This window comes from Nelumbo nucifera, chromosome 1 (assembly GCF_055504915.1).
Source record: "Nelumbo nucifera cultivar China Antique chromosome 1, China Antique-T2T, whole genome shotgun sequence".
NCBI classification, from domain to species: domain Eukaryota; kingdom Viridiplantae; phylum Streptophyta; class Magnoliopsida; order Proteales; family Nelumbonaceae; genus Nelumbo; species Nelumbo nucifera.
In genome coordinates this window covers 3,589,904-3,612,295 of record NC_142649.1, presented here as the reverse complement: position 1 = coordinate 3,612,295, position 22,392 = coordinate 3,589,904, and the positions used below count along the sequence as shown (strand labels likewise).

The 22,392-nt window shown below is 39.1% G+C and overlaps 1 protein-coding gene and 1 pseudogene across 1 annotated transcript; both read left to right on the top strand.

The window, feature by feature from the left end:
- Positions 1-380: 380 nt before the first annotated feature.
- LOC104605275 (putative disease resistance protein At1g61300) lies at positions 381-7,564 on the top strand. The gene is made up of 2 exons (XM_010269966.2): positions 381-3,385; positions 7,332-7,564. The coding sequence occupies exon 1, from the start codon at positions 592-594 to the stop codon at positions 3,373-3,375; it is 2,784 nt and encodes a 927-aa protein (XP_010268268.1). The 5' UTR covers positions 381-591; the 3' UTR covers positions 3,376-3,385; positions 7,332-7,564.
- A 2,735-nt stretch (positions 7,565-10,299) lies between these two features.
- LOC104605326 (aspartic proteinase CDR1 pseudogene) lies at positions 10,300-11,933 on the top strand (annotated as a pseudogene).
- Positions 11,934-22,392: the final 10,459 nt, after the last annotated feature.

Sequence of the window (22,392 nt, the reverse complement as noted above, 5' to 3'; positions counted from 1 at the left end):
TTTCTGAAGTAAAACAATACACTATAGGTAAAAATCCTCTGCCAAATATTTAGAAAATCAAAATTTTTGGTGTCTTCCACTTGGATCTTACAAACATTTCTTACACCAAGGATGCAGATGGTTGGTGGGGTCAGTATGGGCAATAAACGCTTTGGTCGCTGAGTGCAAAACAGCTGCTGCATCGCTTCTCAATTTTTTTTGGTTTATCATATTTCTAGAAATGCTAACACGGCTGCTCACATGTGGCCAATTTGCTAGTGGTTCACTAAAAATTGATAAAAAGAAACACCACTGGGGGGGTGGGGTGCTGAAAATACTACTGCTACTATTGATGTTTGCTAAAACTTAATAAAAGAAACACCAGTGGGCTGAAAATAATAATCTTTAAATCTAATGAAATTCATTAAACAAATCATTAGTGAATAGTTTAGACGAACCGTGGATGCATGGCTACGGCATACTATTTACGGATTTCGAACTTGGTTTAATTTTCCAAATTGCGCCGTGACTATAGATTTCCATTAGAACTGCCCCTTTCTTTCCCTCTCCCCATCTTTCCTCTACATTCTAGCTCAGAATCTCCAAAGTGCCATGGTTGATCCGATCTCCTGCTGCAACCTTGCCCTCCAATGCTGGGCTTGCTTTGGAGGGCCTAATTATTCAACCTATGTCTTTAAATTAGAAGAAAATCACAGATCTTTGAGTGGAAGCTTGGAGAGATTGAAGAATTTACGAGACGACGTGAAGACAAGAGTGGAGGAGGCAGATGTGAGGGGAATGACATGGACAAATGAAGTGGATGGGTGGCTGCAACGTGTAGAACAAAGACAAGGGGAAGCTCAGAATATCCTAGATGAATGTTCTCGACGGATTCACAAGGATTGTCACTGTCTTGGAGATTACTGTCCCAGGAACTGCTTCGCTAGCTACAAGCTTGGCAAGAAAGTGGCTCAATTGCTCAATGAAGTGGATGCATTAATCGACCAAGGCAACAGTTTCACTGAGGTGGCTCATAGACGGATTCCACTTGCAGGAGAAGAAATTCCTCTACCATCAATTAAGGGCAGTGACTTGATGTTTGACAAGGTGTGTAGTTGCATAAGAGAAAATCAAGCTGGTATTATTGGACTTTACGGTATAGGGGGAGTTGGAAAGACGACCCTTCTGAAGAAGATCAACAACGAGTTTCTCCAAAAGACAGCGAACGGTGATTTTGAGGTTGTGATTTGGGTTGGCTTGTCCAAGGGATTAAAGGAAGTAGAGATGAAACAAGCGATTCGGAAGGGAATCGGTGATACATTGGGGATTACACAAAAAGAAGATAAAAACCAGGTTGCAGAGGCACCTCAAATTTTCAGGTTGTTGACTCGAAAAACGTTCTTGCTCCTATTGGATGACATATGGGCTCCATTCGACATGAGTGAGATTGGAATTCCTCACCCTGCTAATTCAAGCAACAAGTCATCGAAGGTAATATTCACGACTAGATCTGAACAAGTTTGTGGAGCCATGGAAGCTAAGAGAAAGTTCAAAGTTGAATGCTTGCCTCCCGACGAAGCATGGAGTCTATTTCAAGAGAAGGTGGGAGAGGACACCCTTAAATGTCATCCAGACATACCTCGGCTCGCTAAGGATGTTGCCAACGAGTGCGGTGGCTTGCCCTTAGCACTCATCACCGTTGGCCGTGCCATGGCTAGCAAGACGACTCCTCAAGAGTGGGAACATGCCATCACGATGCTGCAGAAACATCCGACAGAAGTTTCAGGTATGGAAGAGAAAGTGTTTTCCATTTTGAAGTTTAGCTATGACTTCTTGCCAAATGATAAAGTCAAATCTTGTTTCTTATATTGCTCCCTGTTTCCCGAAGATCATTCCATTTGGGTTGCACCAGTTATTTCATATTGGATCGGGGAAGGGTTTATAAAAGGATTTGACGAAATGAGGGAAGCATTCAATGAAGGATATGATATTATTGAAACTCTAAAAAGGGCTTGTTTGTTAGAGCCCGACGGGACTTACCTTTTAAAGATGCATGATTTGATCCGTGACATGGCATTGTGGATAATTTCCAACGATGGAAGGAATAAGGACGTGCATTTGCTGGTCAGGTATGACGATTTGACCAAGGCAGCGTCTTATGAGCTTGAGGAGTGGCACGAGACAAAGCGGATATTTGTGATGATTTCTACATCCAGTACGCCTGATCAAGTAGAGCACCAAATTATTAATACAGTCGTCTCGCCTGAGTGCCCCAACCTTACAACCTTCATCACTGACATAAATCTTGACTTCAATCAGCGAATGAAATTCCCTACTAACTTCTTCCAATCTGCCACCAATTCTCTTAGAGTTTTGGATTTATCCTATTGTTCTATAGGAAAAGAGTTCACAAGAATGATGGTTGAATTGGAGTATCTCAGTCTCGCATATACGGATATAACGGAATTGCCATACCAAGTGGGAAACTTGACCAAATTAAAGTATTTGAATTTGAGTGGAACATTTAATCTTGGCGTGGTTTCGATTGAGGGAATCCTAAGGCTGTTGGATCTGAGGTTATTGGACCTATTTAACTCTAAGTTTGGGGATTGGGAATTAGAAGGTAGGTCAAGATTGATGGAATTATTTGAAACCTTGAAACACTTTACTGACCTGAGTGTCACAATTAAAAGCGACATCTCTCTCCAAAGTTGGATCAACTCCGACAAGTTGCGGAACTACACAACACGTCTGTGTGTTCAAGATTGTGAGAACAAATCTATTAGAATAACTACTAACATTGAAAACATGAAGCATCTGACAGAGCTTCGGATAAAGAATTGTCCGCGGTTAAGAGAGGTGAGCATTAGTTGGCGTACCGAGAACGGGTCGACCTTGAACCTGGAGATGCTATCACTCGCTGGCCTCCCCAAGTTACAGATTGTGGAGTTTCCGCCGCATGTGTTCTTAGAAAACCTTCAAGATGCAGAAATCTGTAATTGTCAAGTTTTGGAGGACCTCACCTGGCTTCGTCATACTCAAAAGCTCAAAAGACTATGGCTGGGTGATCTACCAAGATTAAAACTGGTAGTAGCGAGTGATGAAGAAGACGCCGAAGAAAGGTCGAAACCATTGTCAAGTCTCAAGTTTATATTACTGCTACAGCTACCAGAATTAGAAATCATATACCCTGGAGCATTGCCTCTTCCTTGCCTAGAGGAAATTGTAGTGAAAGAATGCCCAAAGTTGAAGAAGCTCCCATTTGACTCCAATACCGCCAACAACACTATGCAATGGATTAAAGCAAGTGAGGAGTGGTGGAACGCGCTAGAATGGGATGATGAAAGCACCAAGTCCACTTTTGAAAAATATTTCACTACCTCATTGTATTCCTAGCTAGCTCAAGGTACGTACGGCTTGACAATGGCTTCTTATTGTGCATTTTATTTATGTAACGCCATCTATTTCTAATTATTTACTATTATCATTTTTATTCATATTTCCAATTCATTTTACTCTTATATGGATGCTCAAAACATATTAATCAAACCCTTCCAACCTGACCAATTTTCCCCAACCTAACCATGCCCATACGAGCTTGAGCCCAAGCCCAAGTTGTGTTGAATTAAGCTCGAGTTGGGCCTTTGTTGATATATTTGGGCTTGACCTCCAGTTGGGCCTGGCCCAAGCCCTAAGTTTCCATATTAGGGTTGGGCTTGGGTTTACCCCAAAACAATTCAACCCACTCGAGTTGCACCCCCAGTCCCCTACCTACATGGAGACGTTGGCTTGTTATTTTTTGTGAAAAAGAACCATTGCCTCCTTTTAAAAAAGGGGTGGAAGTTTTTTCTATTAATATATTCTCTATAAGGTAGAATATTCCAAAAATAAAAGTAATTGTAAAGAAAAGTCATAATATGTCAAAATTGACCTATAAATAACGTTAATTATTTCTCATATATGGTGAATCATACATATAATAAATTAATTAAGGGTTGATCTCTTGCCAATACCTAAATCATCTCTCTGATCAAAGTGCTCCTTTAAGGCTATTCCTATTGCCAATTAGGCACTAATGTCCTAATCTCATAATCCCATTCTTAGTTTCCATTTGGATGGAATTCTAAAATCTAATTGGGTTTTAGAATCGTTTTTTTTTTTAATTCTAAATACATAAAGAGAAGGGTGTTTTATTTATTTTAATAATTTTCTATGGTCATGATCATGATGGTGATCATCATTCAAGCCTTATCCCAACCATATGGAGTCATCTACATGAATCCTATTTTACCGGCCTGTTTATTTAAAGTCATATCCATTGTTAAACCAGTAGTACATAAATCATTTCTTACTGCTTTGACCCATGTCCTATTTGGTCTTTGCATACCTATTCTAGCCCCTTCAACTAGAACAAATCATTTGTTCTTATGGGTGTTGCCAAAGGTCTTTTAATTTATGCATACACTAAAACTATCATTGTCTACTTTCTCTCATTTTCTCACTTATTGGATATGTTCCTAGGCTCCTTGGAATGACTTCATCCATTGACCCTATCCTTTCTATTTTTCCTATTCATTTTGAAAAGCTCATATGCATGTACCGACATGCTTATTTTGGACTCTTTTTAATTGGTTGATTCCCTCATGGGTAGCCTTTAGGCTATGTTTGGTTTGAAGGAAAAAGTAGGGAAAGGAAGGGAAAAGTAGGGAAACCTTCACAAATCTTGTATAGGTTTCCTTACTTTTTCCTTCAAACCAAACACAGCTTTAGGGTTCTCCATATTTCTTATGTTGTATCACAAGTTGAAATCCTATTGACCTAATCTCATTCCTACCCAATGCAATAGAAACGGTTCATAGCCCTAGCATTCAATGAAATTTTGTACTTTTCGTCCTCAGTCCATTTTGAGGAGGATTTCTCTACCATCACCTCTCCTACCTTTTTGGTAAGACTATATAGTTCATTCTCTACTATTTGCCAAAGCTTATAGTCAAGATAGATGAGATAAACTCTCATCCTCACCCTCCAATAGATATAATCTGTACCATTAAAGATTGGAGGTTTAGAGATAGATTATCCTTCAAAATAGGAAGTGCTAGCTTGGGTGGCTTTTCTATTTCACCTAGCAATCAAGATAAATCAATGGAAAACTTGCATTAATACCACTTGCTACCCGAGAGGGGTGAATTGGGTTCTATAAAATTCTCCCAATTATCCCCTTTTCAAAATGAATGCAAAATCATAATGATTGAGAATAATTATGTAAAGCCAGTATATACAAAGATTTCAAAATTAAATATGGAAAACCAATAAGAATTATCAAAAGAAATGGCAAGAATAACAGAAATTACACGCAAAATACATAGAGGTTTGACCAAACCTGCCCTACACTCTCTCCTTAGGCACACTGCTAGAGAATTTCCACTATACTAATTGGACTTCTGGGTGTCAACAAAACCATTGCACCAATTGGACTTTTAGGTGTCAATAAGACCATTACCATAGTTGGACTTGCGGGTGCTGACAAGAGATTTCACCAAATAGACTTACAAGTGATATTCCAATTACTAAATAGGCTTGTGGGTGTTATCCAAACTTTTCACATACAACTAGAAAACCACTAACTATATAAGTACAAATAAGATATGAACAATAAAAGTATAAATAAATACAATGTCTCTCAATAGGCTGATATGCAATTGCAAATAAAACCATTCAAATTGCACAATATGCTAGGGGCTCTAGCACTTGAAAAGATTTCAAGAATCTAAGTGAAAAATACTTAAGCTCAGTTTGGAAGGAGTACAAATGCAAATTTGTAGAGTGCAAAACCTTGTATTTTGTATGCATTTGCACTGTACATATTTGTATTTGTACTCCTTCCAAAGTGAGCCTTAAGCTCAATTCAATATTTTCTTTTTCTCACAAAGATGACTATCTTTTTATCTTATAAATCTCTTATAACCTCTTTTTATAAATCTCTTAAAACTCTTTTTTAACTTTTTCTCACAAAGATGACTATCTTTTTATCTTATAAATCTCACTTCTCTTGTTATTTTCCATTGTTCTTCACTTGAGAACTGGCATGTTTATGTTGGATTCAACACAATGTTTTTGAATCGTCATTGATTCGGACGGTCGGACCGTTGGGCTTGCAAACTGTACAAGCAACCGGTTCCGTTTCACACCTAGCCCGTTCCTGGGTTAAAAACCGTTGACTTAGTCAAAAAACTGCTGACCCGGACGGTTGAACCATTGACTCGTTTGACCTAGATGGCAGTTTGCAGTACAAGCAGGAGAGAATTTGTATCTCAGATCTGAGGAAGAAGAAGAAGAAGTTCTGAGAACTCATATCCGATGGACCTAAACCAGTTGGCCTAGTATGACACCAGGAATCATATAAACTTTTGCTTAAAAGAATCTCAATTTTTGTAGGAATCTCCTAGCCCTAATTAAATCAACCCTGTGCTCCTAATCAAATCTAGGGCTGTCAATGGGCCAGGACCAATCCGATGGACCTAAACCAGTTGGCCTAGTTCTCGTTGCAGGATTTGGTACTGATGGATTGGTTTCAGTTCCTGATATATTTTTCTGATTATTATTGGTTTGGAATCAGTTCTAATCAGTCCCAAACTGACTTAGACCTAATCCAAGTAATATATATAATATTTTTAGCAGGTTTATTATAATCGAGTCCATTGCATCAAACCCAATTTTCCCAAGAAGCGATAGGTTCAATCCTAGGTCTAAAATTACAGATCCTATTAGATCTAGTTCAGTTTTAGTTCCTTAATATTTCTTGTCAAGTTAGTTCTGATTCCAACCAGATCCGACCCATTGAAAGCCCTACCACAGTCGGTTCCGATTTTCCATCATATCAAAGAAGACATTATTAAAGATATTTCACTTTGTTTGATAGAGCAGTAAATCCTATCACAGTGACCACTTGTTTAGATCCCATTCTCATTAATGTACTCTAACATATTTAGGTATTTACCTCAAAAGGAGAATTATTACTATTTTTTCAATTAATATACATATTGAATGGTATTTATAATTGAAGGATTAAAAATAAGTTAATTTATTTTTTATATTATAAAATTTTTATCACTTAGGCTCCTAGGCACCCCAGCGTCGCCCAGAATCATCATTAGATGCCTTGAAAACTATAAAAATGACACACTGTCCATAAATTGAACTTATTCTTCATACACTACATGCCAATGATCACCATTATAGAAACTGATTGAATTTTCTTTATAAAATATTTATGCTCTTTACTGAATTTTGAACAAGTTTTGGATTGGTTTGAAAAAAATTATGTTATTAATTGGAATATCATTACATTGCAGGAATTCCAAGGTCATGGTAGATCAGCAAAACAATGATATAGCTATATATCGGCATCTATTGGTTTAGGTTTTCTTTCTGTTTTTCCTTTTTTTTTCTTTTGGGTAAGACATTTGTTGGTTTGTGGTTAGCTTGATCTTGAATGAATACACATTTATACATAGTATTAGCATACAATGATGGTTTGCTTTTTAATCTTCTAATAGTGTGCAATTATGCTTCGCTTATTCTAGTTTATGAACATCTTTCCATATTTTATCATAATGGTTATGAGCACATTAGTCTTTGGTTTCATACCTTAAGGCTCAGTTTAGAAGGAGTACAAATACAAATTTGTAGAGTGTTAGACTTTATATTTTGTATGTATTTGTACTGTATATATTTATATTTGTAGTTCTTTCAAACTAAGGCTTTGTTTGAAAAGAATATAAATGCAAATTTGTAGAATGTAAAACTTTATATTTTGTATGTATTTACGCTGTATATATTTACATTTATACTCTTTCCAAATACAAATTTGCAAAGTGTAAAAGATTTAGAAATACATATATAAGCTTTTCCACTATACATATTTGTATTTGTACCCTATCTAAACAGAGACTAAGGTATAAAATAGCGTATAATTTAGCTTATATACAAGGAAGAGTTTCACTCTCCTAGGTCCAGTCTCAAACATTCAAATACAAATTATGCCCTTATGTCTTTAGCCATATTTAAAACTTGTCCATCATCTCTCTTTCTAATTTGAGTTGACACCAGCTCTAATACAATCTATCTAATTAGAATCTATTTAATTAGTACAGCAAATAGAACAGCTTCTATACTATCGAACTGAAAATGGATTACAAATTTTGGCGCCAAGATGATTGCGTGGTTGACAAAAATAGACTGGAACAAGTGGAAATTGTTGTGTTTGTGATCTCACATCAGGGTGTCAATGGACTGGTTTTGGATTGGACCCCACCCAGTCCAAACTCAATTTGGAAGGATTGGACAGATCAAAAAGACAGTGGATTGGATTAATCTGGTCCAAAATATTTATTAGATTGGACTGGACCTGATCTGTCCGTAATAAATTAATTTATACTGGATTTGGTTGGAGTAAGTCAATATCCAATCTATTGATATAAGATAAGAATATATGCATCAATGGTCTGGATTTGGGTTGAAACCAATCTAAATTAAAATTAATTTGAACAAATTGGACGGTCCAAACATTAAATTAGACCGGTCCAGAATAATCCAAATTATTCATTGAATTAGACCTGTTCCATTTGTAATGGATTCACATTAGACTGGATCGGATTGAACCAAATCCAGGACAATCGACACCCCTAATGTCACACTCACAACATCATAGGGTGTGTAACGTATATCTCGCAACATTACAAAACTTACGAGTTCAAAATTCAGTGGAAATTAGAATTAGGTGGGGGGCACTTTGAGAACAAGAATGATGAAGCTACGATTAAATCTTTTATATTTTTTCTTGTTCTGTTTTGGAAGAATCCACAAGCAAAAACGTACTAAGAATTTTTTATTAAACACAAAAACCGAAATTCCATCAGGCCCCAGAACTTTTTAAATCACCTATATATGCTAAGAACTACCTTTTTGACTTAATAATCTAGTCTAAGTGTAGAGTTATCAATTATAATTGGCCAATGGTCCTGCCGTCCTGATTAATAGTTGGGTCAATTTGGATCTGTTATATTAACCAATTGAAATCTTTAGTTTACATGTAAAGTTGAGGCAAGTATCTTACATTATTGAATTAGCTACAAAAGAGGTTGCCCTCTCTTTAATGGCTGAAGCTGGAGTTGGGTCGGTTACTACACTTTAATATTTAATCATTTATTTAATTTGCTAAAAAATCGAGAATGAATAAATCATTCAGTTCAATAACTTTCACCCGTTATGTAACCATTCCATGAGACTTGTTGAGGCCTCGACCGAACTTCTTAATTAATTTCTTATCAAATAAAAGACCAACAGAAGCGGCTTTGAATACAAAGTGAGTTGTTATATATTTACTAATAAAAACCCGATTTAATTTCTTAAAATCAAATAAAAAGTTAGATTCCAAACATAATATTTAGAGTCGTCATCAGTAACTTAATTATTATATAATAATAAAATACACATTTACTCACAATAAAATATTTGTTGTGGTCAATCGAACTTGGGGCTATCAAGGGATTTACTTTTAGGCTGCCCTTCATTTTCGTCTAAATCATCTAATCCTTGACTTTTTCATCAATAATTAATCGATGTAAATAATACATTAATTTTATTGATGTACATTTAAAACAATTATTATCAAAAAATCATGGTTTTCAAAACCGAATTAGATTGGACAGTCGGACCAGAAAAATCAGGAATCGGTCCATTTTCCCCTAAAACCATTGATTTTGGTTAGTAAACTGCTGAATTGGTTGATTAACCGTTCGAACCGTTTGAACAGTTTTAATCGTTTTTCAATTTTTTTTTATTTTTTTGTCAGAATGAACTGACCATTCGAGTTCAATGGTCGGACCATTCAAACCGGTAGCCGGACCCCTGACCGATTCGGTTTTAAAAACCATGCAAAAAACTCCAACTATCCATTAAAATTTTAAATTAAACTGATCATCAATAATTTTTCCACGAAATAAAACGCACCCTTACTGAATCAGTTACAAAATAGCAGGTTGTCATCCACTTATGGCTGAAGTTGGGATTGCAGAGGCTTCAACGAGAAAAAGCCAACCTGAGATTAATTTGCAAATGCCAGCTTACAAGCGGCCAGAGCTCTTTGTTAATTATAACAATATACATATAATAAATGTTTCTAATTAGACTCAATTAATATGACAACTATACTATCAAGTACCTCTACATCCTCGTCCATCTCTCTCCATCTATAAATTACAAACACAACGAAGCACAGACCCAGTACTCGATCCCCCCCTCCTCTCTCTCTCTCTAGCAGCTACCATGTTTACACCTTTGTGTATTGTGATTATTGTTATCGCCTCCATTTACCAGTTCTCTTGCTCTGTCGCACAATGCAATAACCACGGTGGCTTTACTGTTGATCTCATCCACCGTGATTCACCACTCTCTCCATTTTACAATCCTTCCCAATCACCTTCGGAGCGGCTGCAGAATGCTGTTCGTCGGTCAATAATCCATGCCAATCGGTTCAAGTCGTCTGCGCTCTCTCCCAACACTGTTCAGTCATCCATTACAGTCAACAAGGGAGAGTATCACATGAAAATAGCACTCGGTACTCCACCTGTACAAATCCTCGCCCTTGCTGACACCGGTAGCGACCTCATATGGACACAGTGTAATCCTTGTTACGGCTGCTACCAACAAAGAGCTCCGCTCTTTGATCCCCAGAGCTCGTCCACGTATAGGGACTTGTCGTGTTCATCAGAACGCTGTGAAGTGCTACGTTTCAGGACCTGCAGCTCATCAGACGTCTGCCAGTACTCCTATCAATACGACGACCAATCCTACACCAATGGAAATCTGGCTACTGACACAATCACCATGGAGTCCTCTACCTGCGGCGAGACTGTTGCCTTCCCTGAGGTGGTATTCGGGTGTGGGCACAACAACAGTGGCACGTTCGAAGAAGATGGCTCTGGTGTCATTGGTCTTGGCAGAGGCTCCATGTCGCTGGTTTCCCAACTGGGTTCATCAATTGATGGGAAATTCTCCTACTGCTTGGTGCCAACATCTGCAGAGAATCAGTCCAGCAAGATGAGCTTTGGTTGTGATGCTGTCGTTTCAGGTGAAGGGGTGGTTTCAACTCCTATGCTTTTCAAATCCACTGATAGATTATACTATCTCAGACTCGAAGGCATTAGTGTTGGAGACTGCAAGTTGGAATACAAATCTCATTCACCATCGGATGACAGCGACGAGAATGAAGGAAACATCGTCATCGACTCTGGCACACCTCTAACCTTCCTCCCACCTGAGTTCTATCCTCAGCTAGAATCGGCTTTGAAGGCAGCAATTAATCAAGAGCCTGTTAGTGGCCATCATGGGTCTCTCCGGTTATGCTATAGGAAGACAACTGATCTTGTTTTGCCAAACATCACCGTTCATTTTACTGGCGCCGACGTGGTGCTGACTCCGTTGAATACCTTCATTGATTGGGAAGATGATATCGTCTGCTTGGCCATGCTTCCTTATGATGACCCTGGTCTTGGCATCTTTGGCACTTTTTCTCAAGTGAACTTCTTGGTTGGCTATGACATTACAAACCAGAAGCTGTCTTTCAAGCCAACAGACTGTACCAAGCTGCAGTAATATCAATAGGGCTTTTGCATGTAGCTGGGTCATGGGTGTTTGTTTGTTTGTTTTACCTCATTGCTTTAAACAATAAGATCTGCAAACTCTGCTGATTTCCTGCCCACTACTCTTTACCCGCGTTGAATTGCAGCCACACATCGCCATCTTTTATTGTGAGATGTGAGGCTGCAGTCTACTGTGGGCAGGGTGCGGGTAGAGAAAGTGAGGAGGAAATTATCTGGGTTCTAAGATTTGGGTCCTATCTGTCTCTTTGGTATTAGGGTTGTTCTGTTCTTGGTTTTTGATCAGATCTATAGTAACTACATGTTTTGTTTATCGCACAGCGAATCTTAAACTTTGAAGAATGTGACTTTTTAGGCTACATTTGTGTAGATCTAAAAAGAGCACAAAAGCTTCGTTTCAGGCATCATAAAAGGGGGTTGAATAAAAGTTGTTAAACCTCAATGATTTTCAATATATATAACTTGTTAGGTTCATTAATACCAATTGTGACTACAGAACACCTCGCCCCTAACCATATGAGAAACCCCAGTGGTTACCACCTCATAGGGGCCGGGGTGTCAAGGAACCAGGTTTGGATTTCATTAGACCCCATCGGAATCAAAGCCAAATTGAAATTTTGAATGGGTTGGACAGTCCAATAAGACATTGAATTTGGACCAGCCCAGATTTAATGGTCTAAATTATTTATTATTGGATTGGATTGGACATGGTCTATTTGCAATGAATTTATATTAAATTGGGTCAGATTGGACCAATATCCAGAAAATAAGGGTATCAATAGACCAGGTTTGGCTTGGACCCCAAACAGAATTAAAACCAAATAAGGAGATCATTCGAAAATTTACTTCTTTTATAACTATGCTTTCATTTGGAAAATTGAAGGAGGATGCATGGCATCTCAGCTGCATGGCACTTTTCGTAACACAGGAATAGCTTACGATAGTCAGATAGCATCATGGGTTTTGAGGGAAAAAATTGCAGCCTCAGAGGAAACAGGTTTGTCAGTTCAGTTGTTGAGAACCCTGCCTGAATGACCAAGAACTTCCCCAGATGGTGAGGCTGTATTAGGCCCAAAGTAGCCCAACTTGGTAGCCCGCCTCCTCAGTCCTTGCATCTACTCAGTCATAGAACAAAATTTAGCTTGAAAACCTCGCCACACGTCCACAACAATCCTAGTAATTTTTAAACTAAAAGAATTAGAAGCATAGAAAGCTAATTTTAGGTCTCAACAATATCTCTTACCTCCTTGGTAGTCTCATAGGTAGGATCATCCTCCTTGGGTTTTGTCTTACTTTCAATTACATATCCATTTTCCTCTCTAACAAATATGAATTCTTATTGATTGAGACTATGCCAAATAGTTTGTCCTATCTAACTTCACAATAGTCACTACCCCATAAAACATTCTCTACATATCATGTGTTAGACAGTTGTATGCCCTTAGCTTCAATCAGAATTATGTACATTATGAATTTATTGTAAATGAATAAAGTACACATTTGATTCATGTTCCTGTGGTGTGTTTTTGTGTAATATCCTTAAACAAGACACTTAATGAGACTTGTGTTAGTTTAGAATGTTCACAGCCATTGGGTAAGTCTGGGGAGATTTATCCTGCCAAGGCTGACACTGATGTGCGGCCAACTGTTGGGGTGGCTTGTCACAGCTACCAGGGTGAGACCCGAAGCACATGCAGTGTAGGATTAATAGAACCTCTGAACCGGACCAGATTTCCAGTATTGCCCTGGACCTTAGATATAGATGAGAAAAACTGGAAAGTTACACCTAACCCCTAAACTCGATTACGATACTACACTAGGTGTTGGATTGGGCTGTCTTTGATGTACCAATCAGTGAGATCCTTAGCGGGGGTCAAAACCTGTGTATGTTGGGACAGTCCGGAAATTCATCTAAGTGGGTGATCATAGTGACAAGATCAGCCCCTTTGTCGGACAAAGGTAATGATCAGGGATGCACTCTCTCTAATGGAAACCAAGACTGCCAGCAGCCGATTTCAATTGTTGAGATTTTGTTTTGCAAAATATATTTATATATAAAGATATATATGTTATGGTTTCGAAATGATTTGCAAAAGGTTTTAATTCCCGGGATCCATGTAAGCGGAGAGTGCAACACTGTTCCTTGCAGTCAAAGGAGAGGTCCTCCCTTGTCGAGCAGTGTTTGATCATTATGGGCTGAGAGGTTAAGTGTAAGACCATTGAGGATAATACCTGATGGGCTAATCTTGCATCTGCCCACAGTCCCTGGGTGTTACAAGGTGGCTTGGCCCAGGGACCACTTAGGGTAAGTGTTGGGCCCATAGAGCCCACAAGATGGGTTTCAGGGGGTGCACTGTCCATAACAGTGTATTCGGCCAGGCCTTGTAACAAAGGCTGGGCTGAACCCATGTGGCTGATGTGTAGATCAATGTTTGGGTCCCATGCCATACAAGGAAGCCCAACTAGGCAGCAGTTTGGAAGGCTAAGTGAGTACATAACCTTAAATCGGCCTTAAGCCCATTTCGAACTGGGCTGATTTGATGAGTCACTTAAAGGGGCGAATTCTGAGATGGATCAGTTGATAGGATTGGGCCTAGACCCTATCTACTTAGAGAGTCCAAGATCTAAATGAGATTTAGATCTGGAAGCCTCCTAATTAGATTAGGAGATGGCTGATGTGATCTGCAGATAAGATAAGGGTTATCCCTTATCACTTAAAGGGACTTCTAATCCAAATATGATTTGGATTAGCAACTCCTAATGGAATTAGGAGTTGATCCCTTTAAGATTATGAAAGAAAGAAAGGGGCGATATACAGTTAGTGATTGATGTTCAATTAATTCTCTTCAAAGTTGAAGATCACTAGAAGAGAGATTTTTGCACCCTACGAATTCTCTCTTGCCACCTCCTTCCTACCGCCGCCATCACCTTCAGTTCGATCTCCAATTCTTGGGAGAAATCAAGATCTGATCTTGATTCCAATCTTTTGGGAAAAGGTTGGTTGGAGCTGTACTCACAAGCCGTTCAGTTGATTCTTGTGAAGGGTCAAGTTCTTTTGGAATAACATTGCTGATTCTACTCCATCCTGCACTACGCCATCTTCAATGGGAGCGGATTTTGGATCCTTCCTTGGGCGTGAACACCTCCATTGGGAGATATTGCTTCTCTGTATCAGGTACATCCTCCCTCCTACCCCTTTTGGTTCAGATCTGGTTTGGTTCTTGATTCAAGATTGATCATTGAAAAACATGTTTTTCAAATATAGGAAATTCGATTCCCTGCAAAGATGGGAAAAATTTTTGAAATTTGCCCTATCCATTCCGCAAGACTTGGGCATCCATGTGATGGATATCCCATCCCTTCATCCTGACCACATATAGAGTAAGTAAGTGATGCTACTTGATCCGGTGTAGTGCACGAACTGAGGAAGGCAGTCAGATGGTCCTTGCCAATAGGGTAGAGCCAAGGTGTAAAGACGGAGTTGCGCTTCAAGACTTGTGATCAAGAAAGGGTGTTAGAGGCCCGAAGAGTTATCCCCAGTTTGATACTCCGATGCTCAAGTCAGTAGAGGGTGGTGAATGGTCGGGCCGAGCAATAAAGGTGCTGGTCCAAGCAAAGTAACAGTATGGGTGCTAAAAGTCGGAATCCCTTAACTTGAGTGGGAGATACCTTTTTATAGCCGGAGGTCCGTGTCCTGGTCAGATTGGGCTTCTGGGGTTGTCAGGATGAGGTTAACCGCCAAGGTCTTTGGGATAGAGTCCTATTCCCCAGCGGAATTGCCTTCCTCCCTCCTCCTATCCTTGGTCGTGCTTATCTGCGTGATGTGTAGCTGACGTGGCTGAGATGATAAAATGGGGGCTACAATAATAGCGCAGCATGGCCATGGCCGCGGAGTTGGCATATGCCGCGAAGCTGGCCGAGCCATGCTGATGTGGCTAGGGATGACCAAGCAATGACTGGGCGGCCACGTGTCGTCTAAGGCCAACTCAACCATGACCCGAACAGCACTCCCCCAGTTCTGAAGTCGATGAATGAAGTGCTCGGCTAAGGTGTAGAGTGGCATGGTGCTTTGTTTCTCAGTTGAGGAACTCCAAGTTGAAGTCCTGGTTGAGCGTTTTGTCCGCCTCGCATTCCTCGATGCTTGGCGGAACTTGTCACCTGCGCAATGTGGGTTGTGGCTGAGGAGTTCTTCGATCGTCGGCTACGAAACTTCGAGAATTCAAATTTTGGAATCCGAACACCACTCCCCCAGTTCTAGAGTCGAGGAGAGGAATGCTCGGTCGAGGCATTGCGCGGTCATGAGAGGAGTGCTCGGCCGAGGCATTGCGCGACCGTGAGAGGAGTGCTTGGCCAAGGCATTGTGCAGTCGTTTACCCTAGTTAGGTGCCGAGGAGCTAAGTTGGTGTTCGAAGTTTGGGACTCTCTTATGCTTGGTTGTGTTGCATCGCAAAACGGCTCTTCGTTCTTCGGCTGAGGAGCTAATACCCGACATTTCGGAATCCAAACACCACTCCCCCAGTTCCAAAGTCGAAGAATGGAGTGCCCGGTTGGGATGCAGTGCGGGCTCTCTCTCTCTCTTTCCAGTTGGGTTCCTCGGTCTTGTCATGGCCGAGGTCTAGGGTTGGCCGAGATATTCAATCTCCGGTTAGTGGGGTTGGATTATGTTCTGAGCTCTCATCTTCGGGACGCTCAGTTATTGGTGTCGAGAGCTTTTTGGCTCTTTGAGGGCTGGTCGTTGCTCAGCTAGCTCTGGTCTGACTGTTAGTTAGTGGATGTGTGGAGTTCAATGACCGCCCTCAGGCCCTGATGGGCGGGGGCGTTCTTCTCCGCTTTAGGCTCGGGCCGTGGATAGCTGAGACGGTTTACTTGGTTGGCGATATGCTACCGATCTACGTGTCATGGGCGCAGGCCGTTCAAAGATCAATTGAGTCAGTGTTGTGTGCTGAGCTACGCATGTGTTGCGCGGTGGGTGCCATACAGCCTGTGTTGCGCGGCGGGTGTTGCATGGCATGTGTTGCACGGTGGGTGTCGCACGGCCTGTGTTGCGCGGCGGGTGTTGCATTGCCTGTGTTACGCGGTCTGTGTTGCACGGCCTGTGTTGCACGGCATGTGTTGTGTAGCGTGTGTTGCGCTTCAGCGCATTTTGGGGTCCTCAGGGCGAGGATCATCCTTCGTACGCATCGGGGCGTGAGGGGGGACAACTTGGTTGGACGATGCCGCAGAACCCATCGTCTGCATCATCTCAAAGATCTTATCAACCTTTTTCTTGCATTGCTTGGAATTGCGTAGGGTCAACCACAGCTGGGGGATGCGGGATTTCTTGGTGTGAAGGGCTACGACGGCAAGATTCTCGAGATGGGGATCGGCTTATTGATCGATCGAACTGGTTCTTGGGTATCTTGATCACTTTCTTGGTTACACGGTAAGGAAGAGATTTTGGGAAAGGCTTTTTGTGCGTTCCCACAAACGGCGCCAATCTGATGTTGCTCAATCTGAGGTGGTGCACGAACCAAGGAAGGCAGTAAGAAAGTCCTTGCCAACAGGGTAGAGCCGAGGTGGTAGGACAGAGCTGCACTTAAAGACTTGTGATCAAGAAAGGGTGTCAGAGGCCCGAGGAGTTATCCCCAAGTAGATACTTCGACACTCAAGTCAGTAGAGGGTGGTGAATGGTCAGACCGAGCAATAAAGGTGCTGGTCCGAACAGAGTAACAGTATGGGTGCTAAAAGTCGGAATCCCTTACCTTGAGTGGGAGATACCTTTTTATAGCCGGAAGTCCGTGTCCTGGTCGAATTGGGCTTCCGGGGTTGCCAAGATGAGGTTAATCGCCGAGGTCTTTGGGATAGAATCCTATTCCCCAGTGGAGTTGTCCTCCTCCCTCCTATCCTTAGTCGTGCTTATCTGCGTGACGTGTAGTTGACATGGCTGAGAGGATAAGATGGGGGGCTACAGTAATAGCACAGTGCAGCCATGGCTGCGGAATCGACGTATGCTGAAGAGCTGGTCGGGCCATGCTGACATGGTCGGGGATGACCGAGCGATGACTGGATGGCCACGTGTCATCTAAGGCCAGCTCAACCATGACCCAAACAGTAAGATATTTTGTTTCACCTCTAGTAGTCTCCATTGATTAAACAAAGGCAAATGAAAATAAAAATAAGATACTACTGATCAAAAACACTAACTTGAGCTTTTCTGTAACAAAAAAAATTAGGGTTTCACAACACCCAAAAGAATGAGAGAAAATGGGTGGAAGAGAGAACTTATGGCCACTCCTACCAAGGACTCCAGAAACTTCTCCAACTAGAGCCGATCTCCAAATGGATCAGTAAACTCCCTTTAGCTAGGGTTTCTGGGAAAAAAATCTCCAACAACCTGCCTCGGGCCTCAATCTAAATGATAAATCTTCTCCATAAATCTCCTCTAACTGGGTAGCATCAATCTTCAATCATTCAATAAACTTAGTTTATGGACCTAAGAGAAGAAAATAGGAAGTGAGAACCTGCTCGAATACGAAGAAGAAAACCAACAAACAATTTCTTATTTGTAACTATTCCATCTCTGGGGTGTATCCATTTTCTAGCTATTAATGTAAGAAATTACCACCTGACAATTGCTCTTGATATGAACCTGTTTACCTTGGAACGAATTTGCAATTTCATCAGCCTGAAGTAAAGCTTGCATCTCCACTATCTCAGCATCTATCGCCACTACTGCATTGGACTTTGCCATTAGGAAGTGTCCTTGCATGTCTAATACCACACACGCTGTTGCACCGAATCCTTGTTTGAAGGGAGTCAGGCACCATAAAAGAACATTTCAGTAGATAAGTTGATTTAATGGTAAAATGATCCAGTAGGATTACACTCCCAAATAGCCTTGTCCTCTATAGAGTTAGGTGAAATAAAGATTAGCCTAATTTTCCTACCACAAATGGTCGAGGACCTCAGCTCGAATTTTAACCTCATTCCAACATTCTCTCTTAAAATCAATCATGTTTGAGACCATAATGTTATCATTCTCTATATTCTCATAATTAATAGCTTTCGCCAAGGGTTTATTGGTCACTCGCTTGTCATGCCAGAAGCTAATGGTCCTGCCATTCACAATTTGACAAAAAGTGCCTTTCCTAATGAGATCTGTAGCAAGGAGAATCCCTCTTCATGCCCAAGAGATATCTTTTCTGGATTTAATATTCCATAAATTCTCTCTTCATGTATTTGCTTTTAATAACCTTAATCCAAAGTTTATTCTCTTCATTTAATATTCTCATCCTAATTTTTCTAGAATGGCCTCATTGACCCATTGACCCATTGAAGTTTCCTAATTCCCATTCCTCCCCATCTTTTCGGGTGTAAACTCTCTCCCACTTTAGAAGATAGAGGGGTCTCTCTAGAGCTTATCATTTCTATTTTTAGGAAAGAGCTCATAGATATTATGATGGAATGACTACGGAGTAGTTTGAGGAAATGCAGAAATTTATAGCAGGTACGAGTTTAAAGAAACCTTCTTCTTAGGGGTGCAAATGGATCCGATCATGATCCAAAGTCTGATCCTATTTTGTCACATTTGGATATCATCATTTTGGATTTTTGGATCGGATTGAATTGGACAATAAGATATTATTAAAAATGGATCGGATCATGTATGTATGTATGTATGTATGTACATATGTATGTATGTATGTATGTATGTATGTATGTATGTATGTATGTATGTATGTATGTATGTATGTATGTATGTATGTATGTATGTATGTATGTAAATCTATTATTTATATTACATCTTTATAAATTTTTTATATTATTTATTTTTTTTATAAAAACATGTATGTATATGATGAAAATAGTTAAAAAAAACTTGTATTTTTTTATTTTTCTTTACTTAAACTGTTATATTTTCTTTTCATATCCAACACTCTTATCAGATTCAACAAATCAATATTTATGAAATCCAATTGGATCTTCGAATCGAATTCGAATATACTCTGCTTCAAATCCGATCCGATCCGTTTTTATCCCTACTTCTTATAAGATGTAGGTAGAAAAACTTAAGCTAGGGAGAGAGAGAGAGAGACTTAGGTCAAATAACTAAACTTGAAATGTCCCTAAATACGCAAAGCTCTTTAAGTAGCATCTTCCTTCCTTCCCCCTCCCCTCTCTCAATTATGGCATATGATTGCTTCTGAACAAAATAAAGTGTACTATTTTAATTGTACCAAAAATCGTATTGTTACAATTATATGAGGTTTGAGTATTAACTTTGGAGATTTGTTTTTTTTTTATATTTAGGCTTAGTTTGGAAGGAGTGCAAATAATACAGGTTTAGAAATACAAAATACATGGCTTTGTGTATATATATATAATCCGTTTTTAGCCTTTTTTTTATTTTTTTAATCGAGAACCATCCAAGCAATTGGTTTTGTTTTATCCTAATCTCAGCCCCTAGCAAAAAATTATTGAATTGGTCAATGACCCATTAACTCGAGCGGTCGAACCGTTGACCCGTTTAGTGATTTTTGGCCATTTTTTATTTTTTTAATTTTTATTGTCATAATGGGCCATTCATTCAAACTGAACAGTCGAACCGTTGACTCGAAAACCGGTGGCCAGAACGGTTCCGTTTTCAGGTCATATGAGTCACACGCTCGAATGACATAACACATGTGGTACTGCTTAATGGACCTCACATACTCAATTTTTTACCTATAGTTTTGTTGTCACAATGGGTCATCCATTTTTTTATTATTTTAATTGGGAACCATCCAAGCAACCAGTTATGTTTTATCCCAATCCCAGTCCCTAGCCAAAAACTATTGAATCGGTTAATGACCCATTGACCCAAGTGGTCAAACTGTCAACCCGTTGACCCGTTCAATGGTTTTTTGTTGTTCTTTTACTTTTGTTGTCAGAATGGGTCGTCCGTTCGAATCGGACGATTGAATCATCGACCCAAAAACCAGTGGCCAAAATGGTTCCATTTTCGGGTCGTATAAGTCACACGCTTGAATGGCATAACATGTATGATATTGCTCAATGGACCTCACATACTCAATTTTTTGCCTATAATTTTTGTTGTCGGAATGGGTCGTCCGTTCGAACCAGATGGTCGAACCGTTGACTTGAAAACCGGTGGCCAGAACAGTTCCGTAATTTTTTGTTGTCAGAATGGGCCATCCGTTCGAACCGAACGATCAAACCGTCGATCCAAAAATCGGTGGCCAGAACAGTTCCGTTTTCAGGTCGTATGAGTCACACGCTCAAATGACATAACACGTATGATACTACTTAATGGACATCACAAACTCAATTTTTTGTTGTCAGAACGGATTGTCCATTCGAACCAGATGATCGAATCGTCGACCCAAAAACCGGTAGCCAGAATGGTTCCGTAATTTTTTGCTTGTAATTTTTGTTGTCAGAACGAGCCATCCATTCAAACCGGACGGTCGAACCATCGGTTATCAGAACCTTATTAACAACATTTTTTAATAATAGTAAGTAATTATACTATTTAATTAAATAATCATTAAAGATTGTTTGAATAATATTTTTTAGTTATTTTTAATATAATAGTAATTATTAAATTTATGAATCGGATTTGTTAACAATACTTATTATATTAATAATTACCAAAATTAAATTAAATTAAAAGTATTTATCAATAATAGTCAGTAATTATAATATTTTATTAAATAATCAATAACAATACTTTTAATAACATTTTTAATTATTTTTAATATAACAATAATTTCTAAATTTATTAAAAATATTAATAATTTTAATTTAAAGTAAAATTAAAGTAAATATCTATTTATTAACAATATTTATAGTAACAATAATTATTAATTATAATCACTAATTATATATTTATTAAATTACTGTAATAATTAGTAATTATTAAAATCGGGTTACTAAATTTTTTAATAGTATTTTTAATAACAATATTTATAATTTTAATTTAAAGTAAAATTAAAGTAAATATCTAGTTATTAGCAATATTTATAATAACAATAATTATTAATTATAATCACTAATTGTATATTTAGTAAATTATTATAATAATCAGTAATTATTAAATTACATTAATTAATTACTGTAATAATCAGTAATTATTGTTATCTTATATTACAATAATTATTAAATTATAGTAATTAATTACTGTAATAATCAATTATTATTAATAGGAAATGGGTGCTCACATGAGTGGATTCCATTTCCTAGATGTAGAGAGCACCCATTTCCTATTCCATTTCCTAGAATGGAACCGTCGACCCGTTGACCCTTAACCCAGTCCTTGGCCAAAAACCGTTGAATCGATCAACAACCCATTGATCCGAGCGATCGAACTGTCGACCCATTGACCCGTTCAATGGTTTTTGGCTTTTTTTTTTAATTGGGAACCATCCAGGCAACCGGTTCTATTTTATCCTAATCTTGGTCCCTAGCCAAAAATCATTGAATCGATCAATGACCCATGGACCTAGGCAGTCAAACCATTGACCCGTTCAATGGTTTTTCGTCATTTTTTTATTTTTTTTAATTTTTGTTGTCAGAACGGGCCATCTGTTCGAACTGTCAACCTGAAAACCGGTGGATAGAATAGTTTCATTTTCAGGTTGTATGAGTCACACGCTCGAATGACATAACACGTATGGTATTGCTTAATGGACCTCACACACTCAATTTTTGGCCTGTAATTTTTTTGTCAAAACGGGTCATTCGTTTTTTTTTTAATTGGGAACCGTCCAAGCAA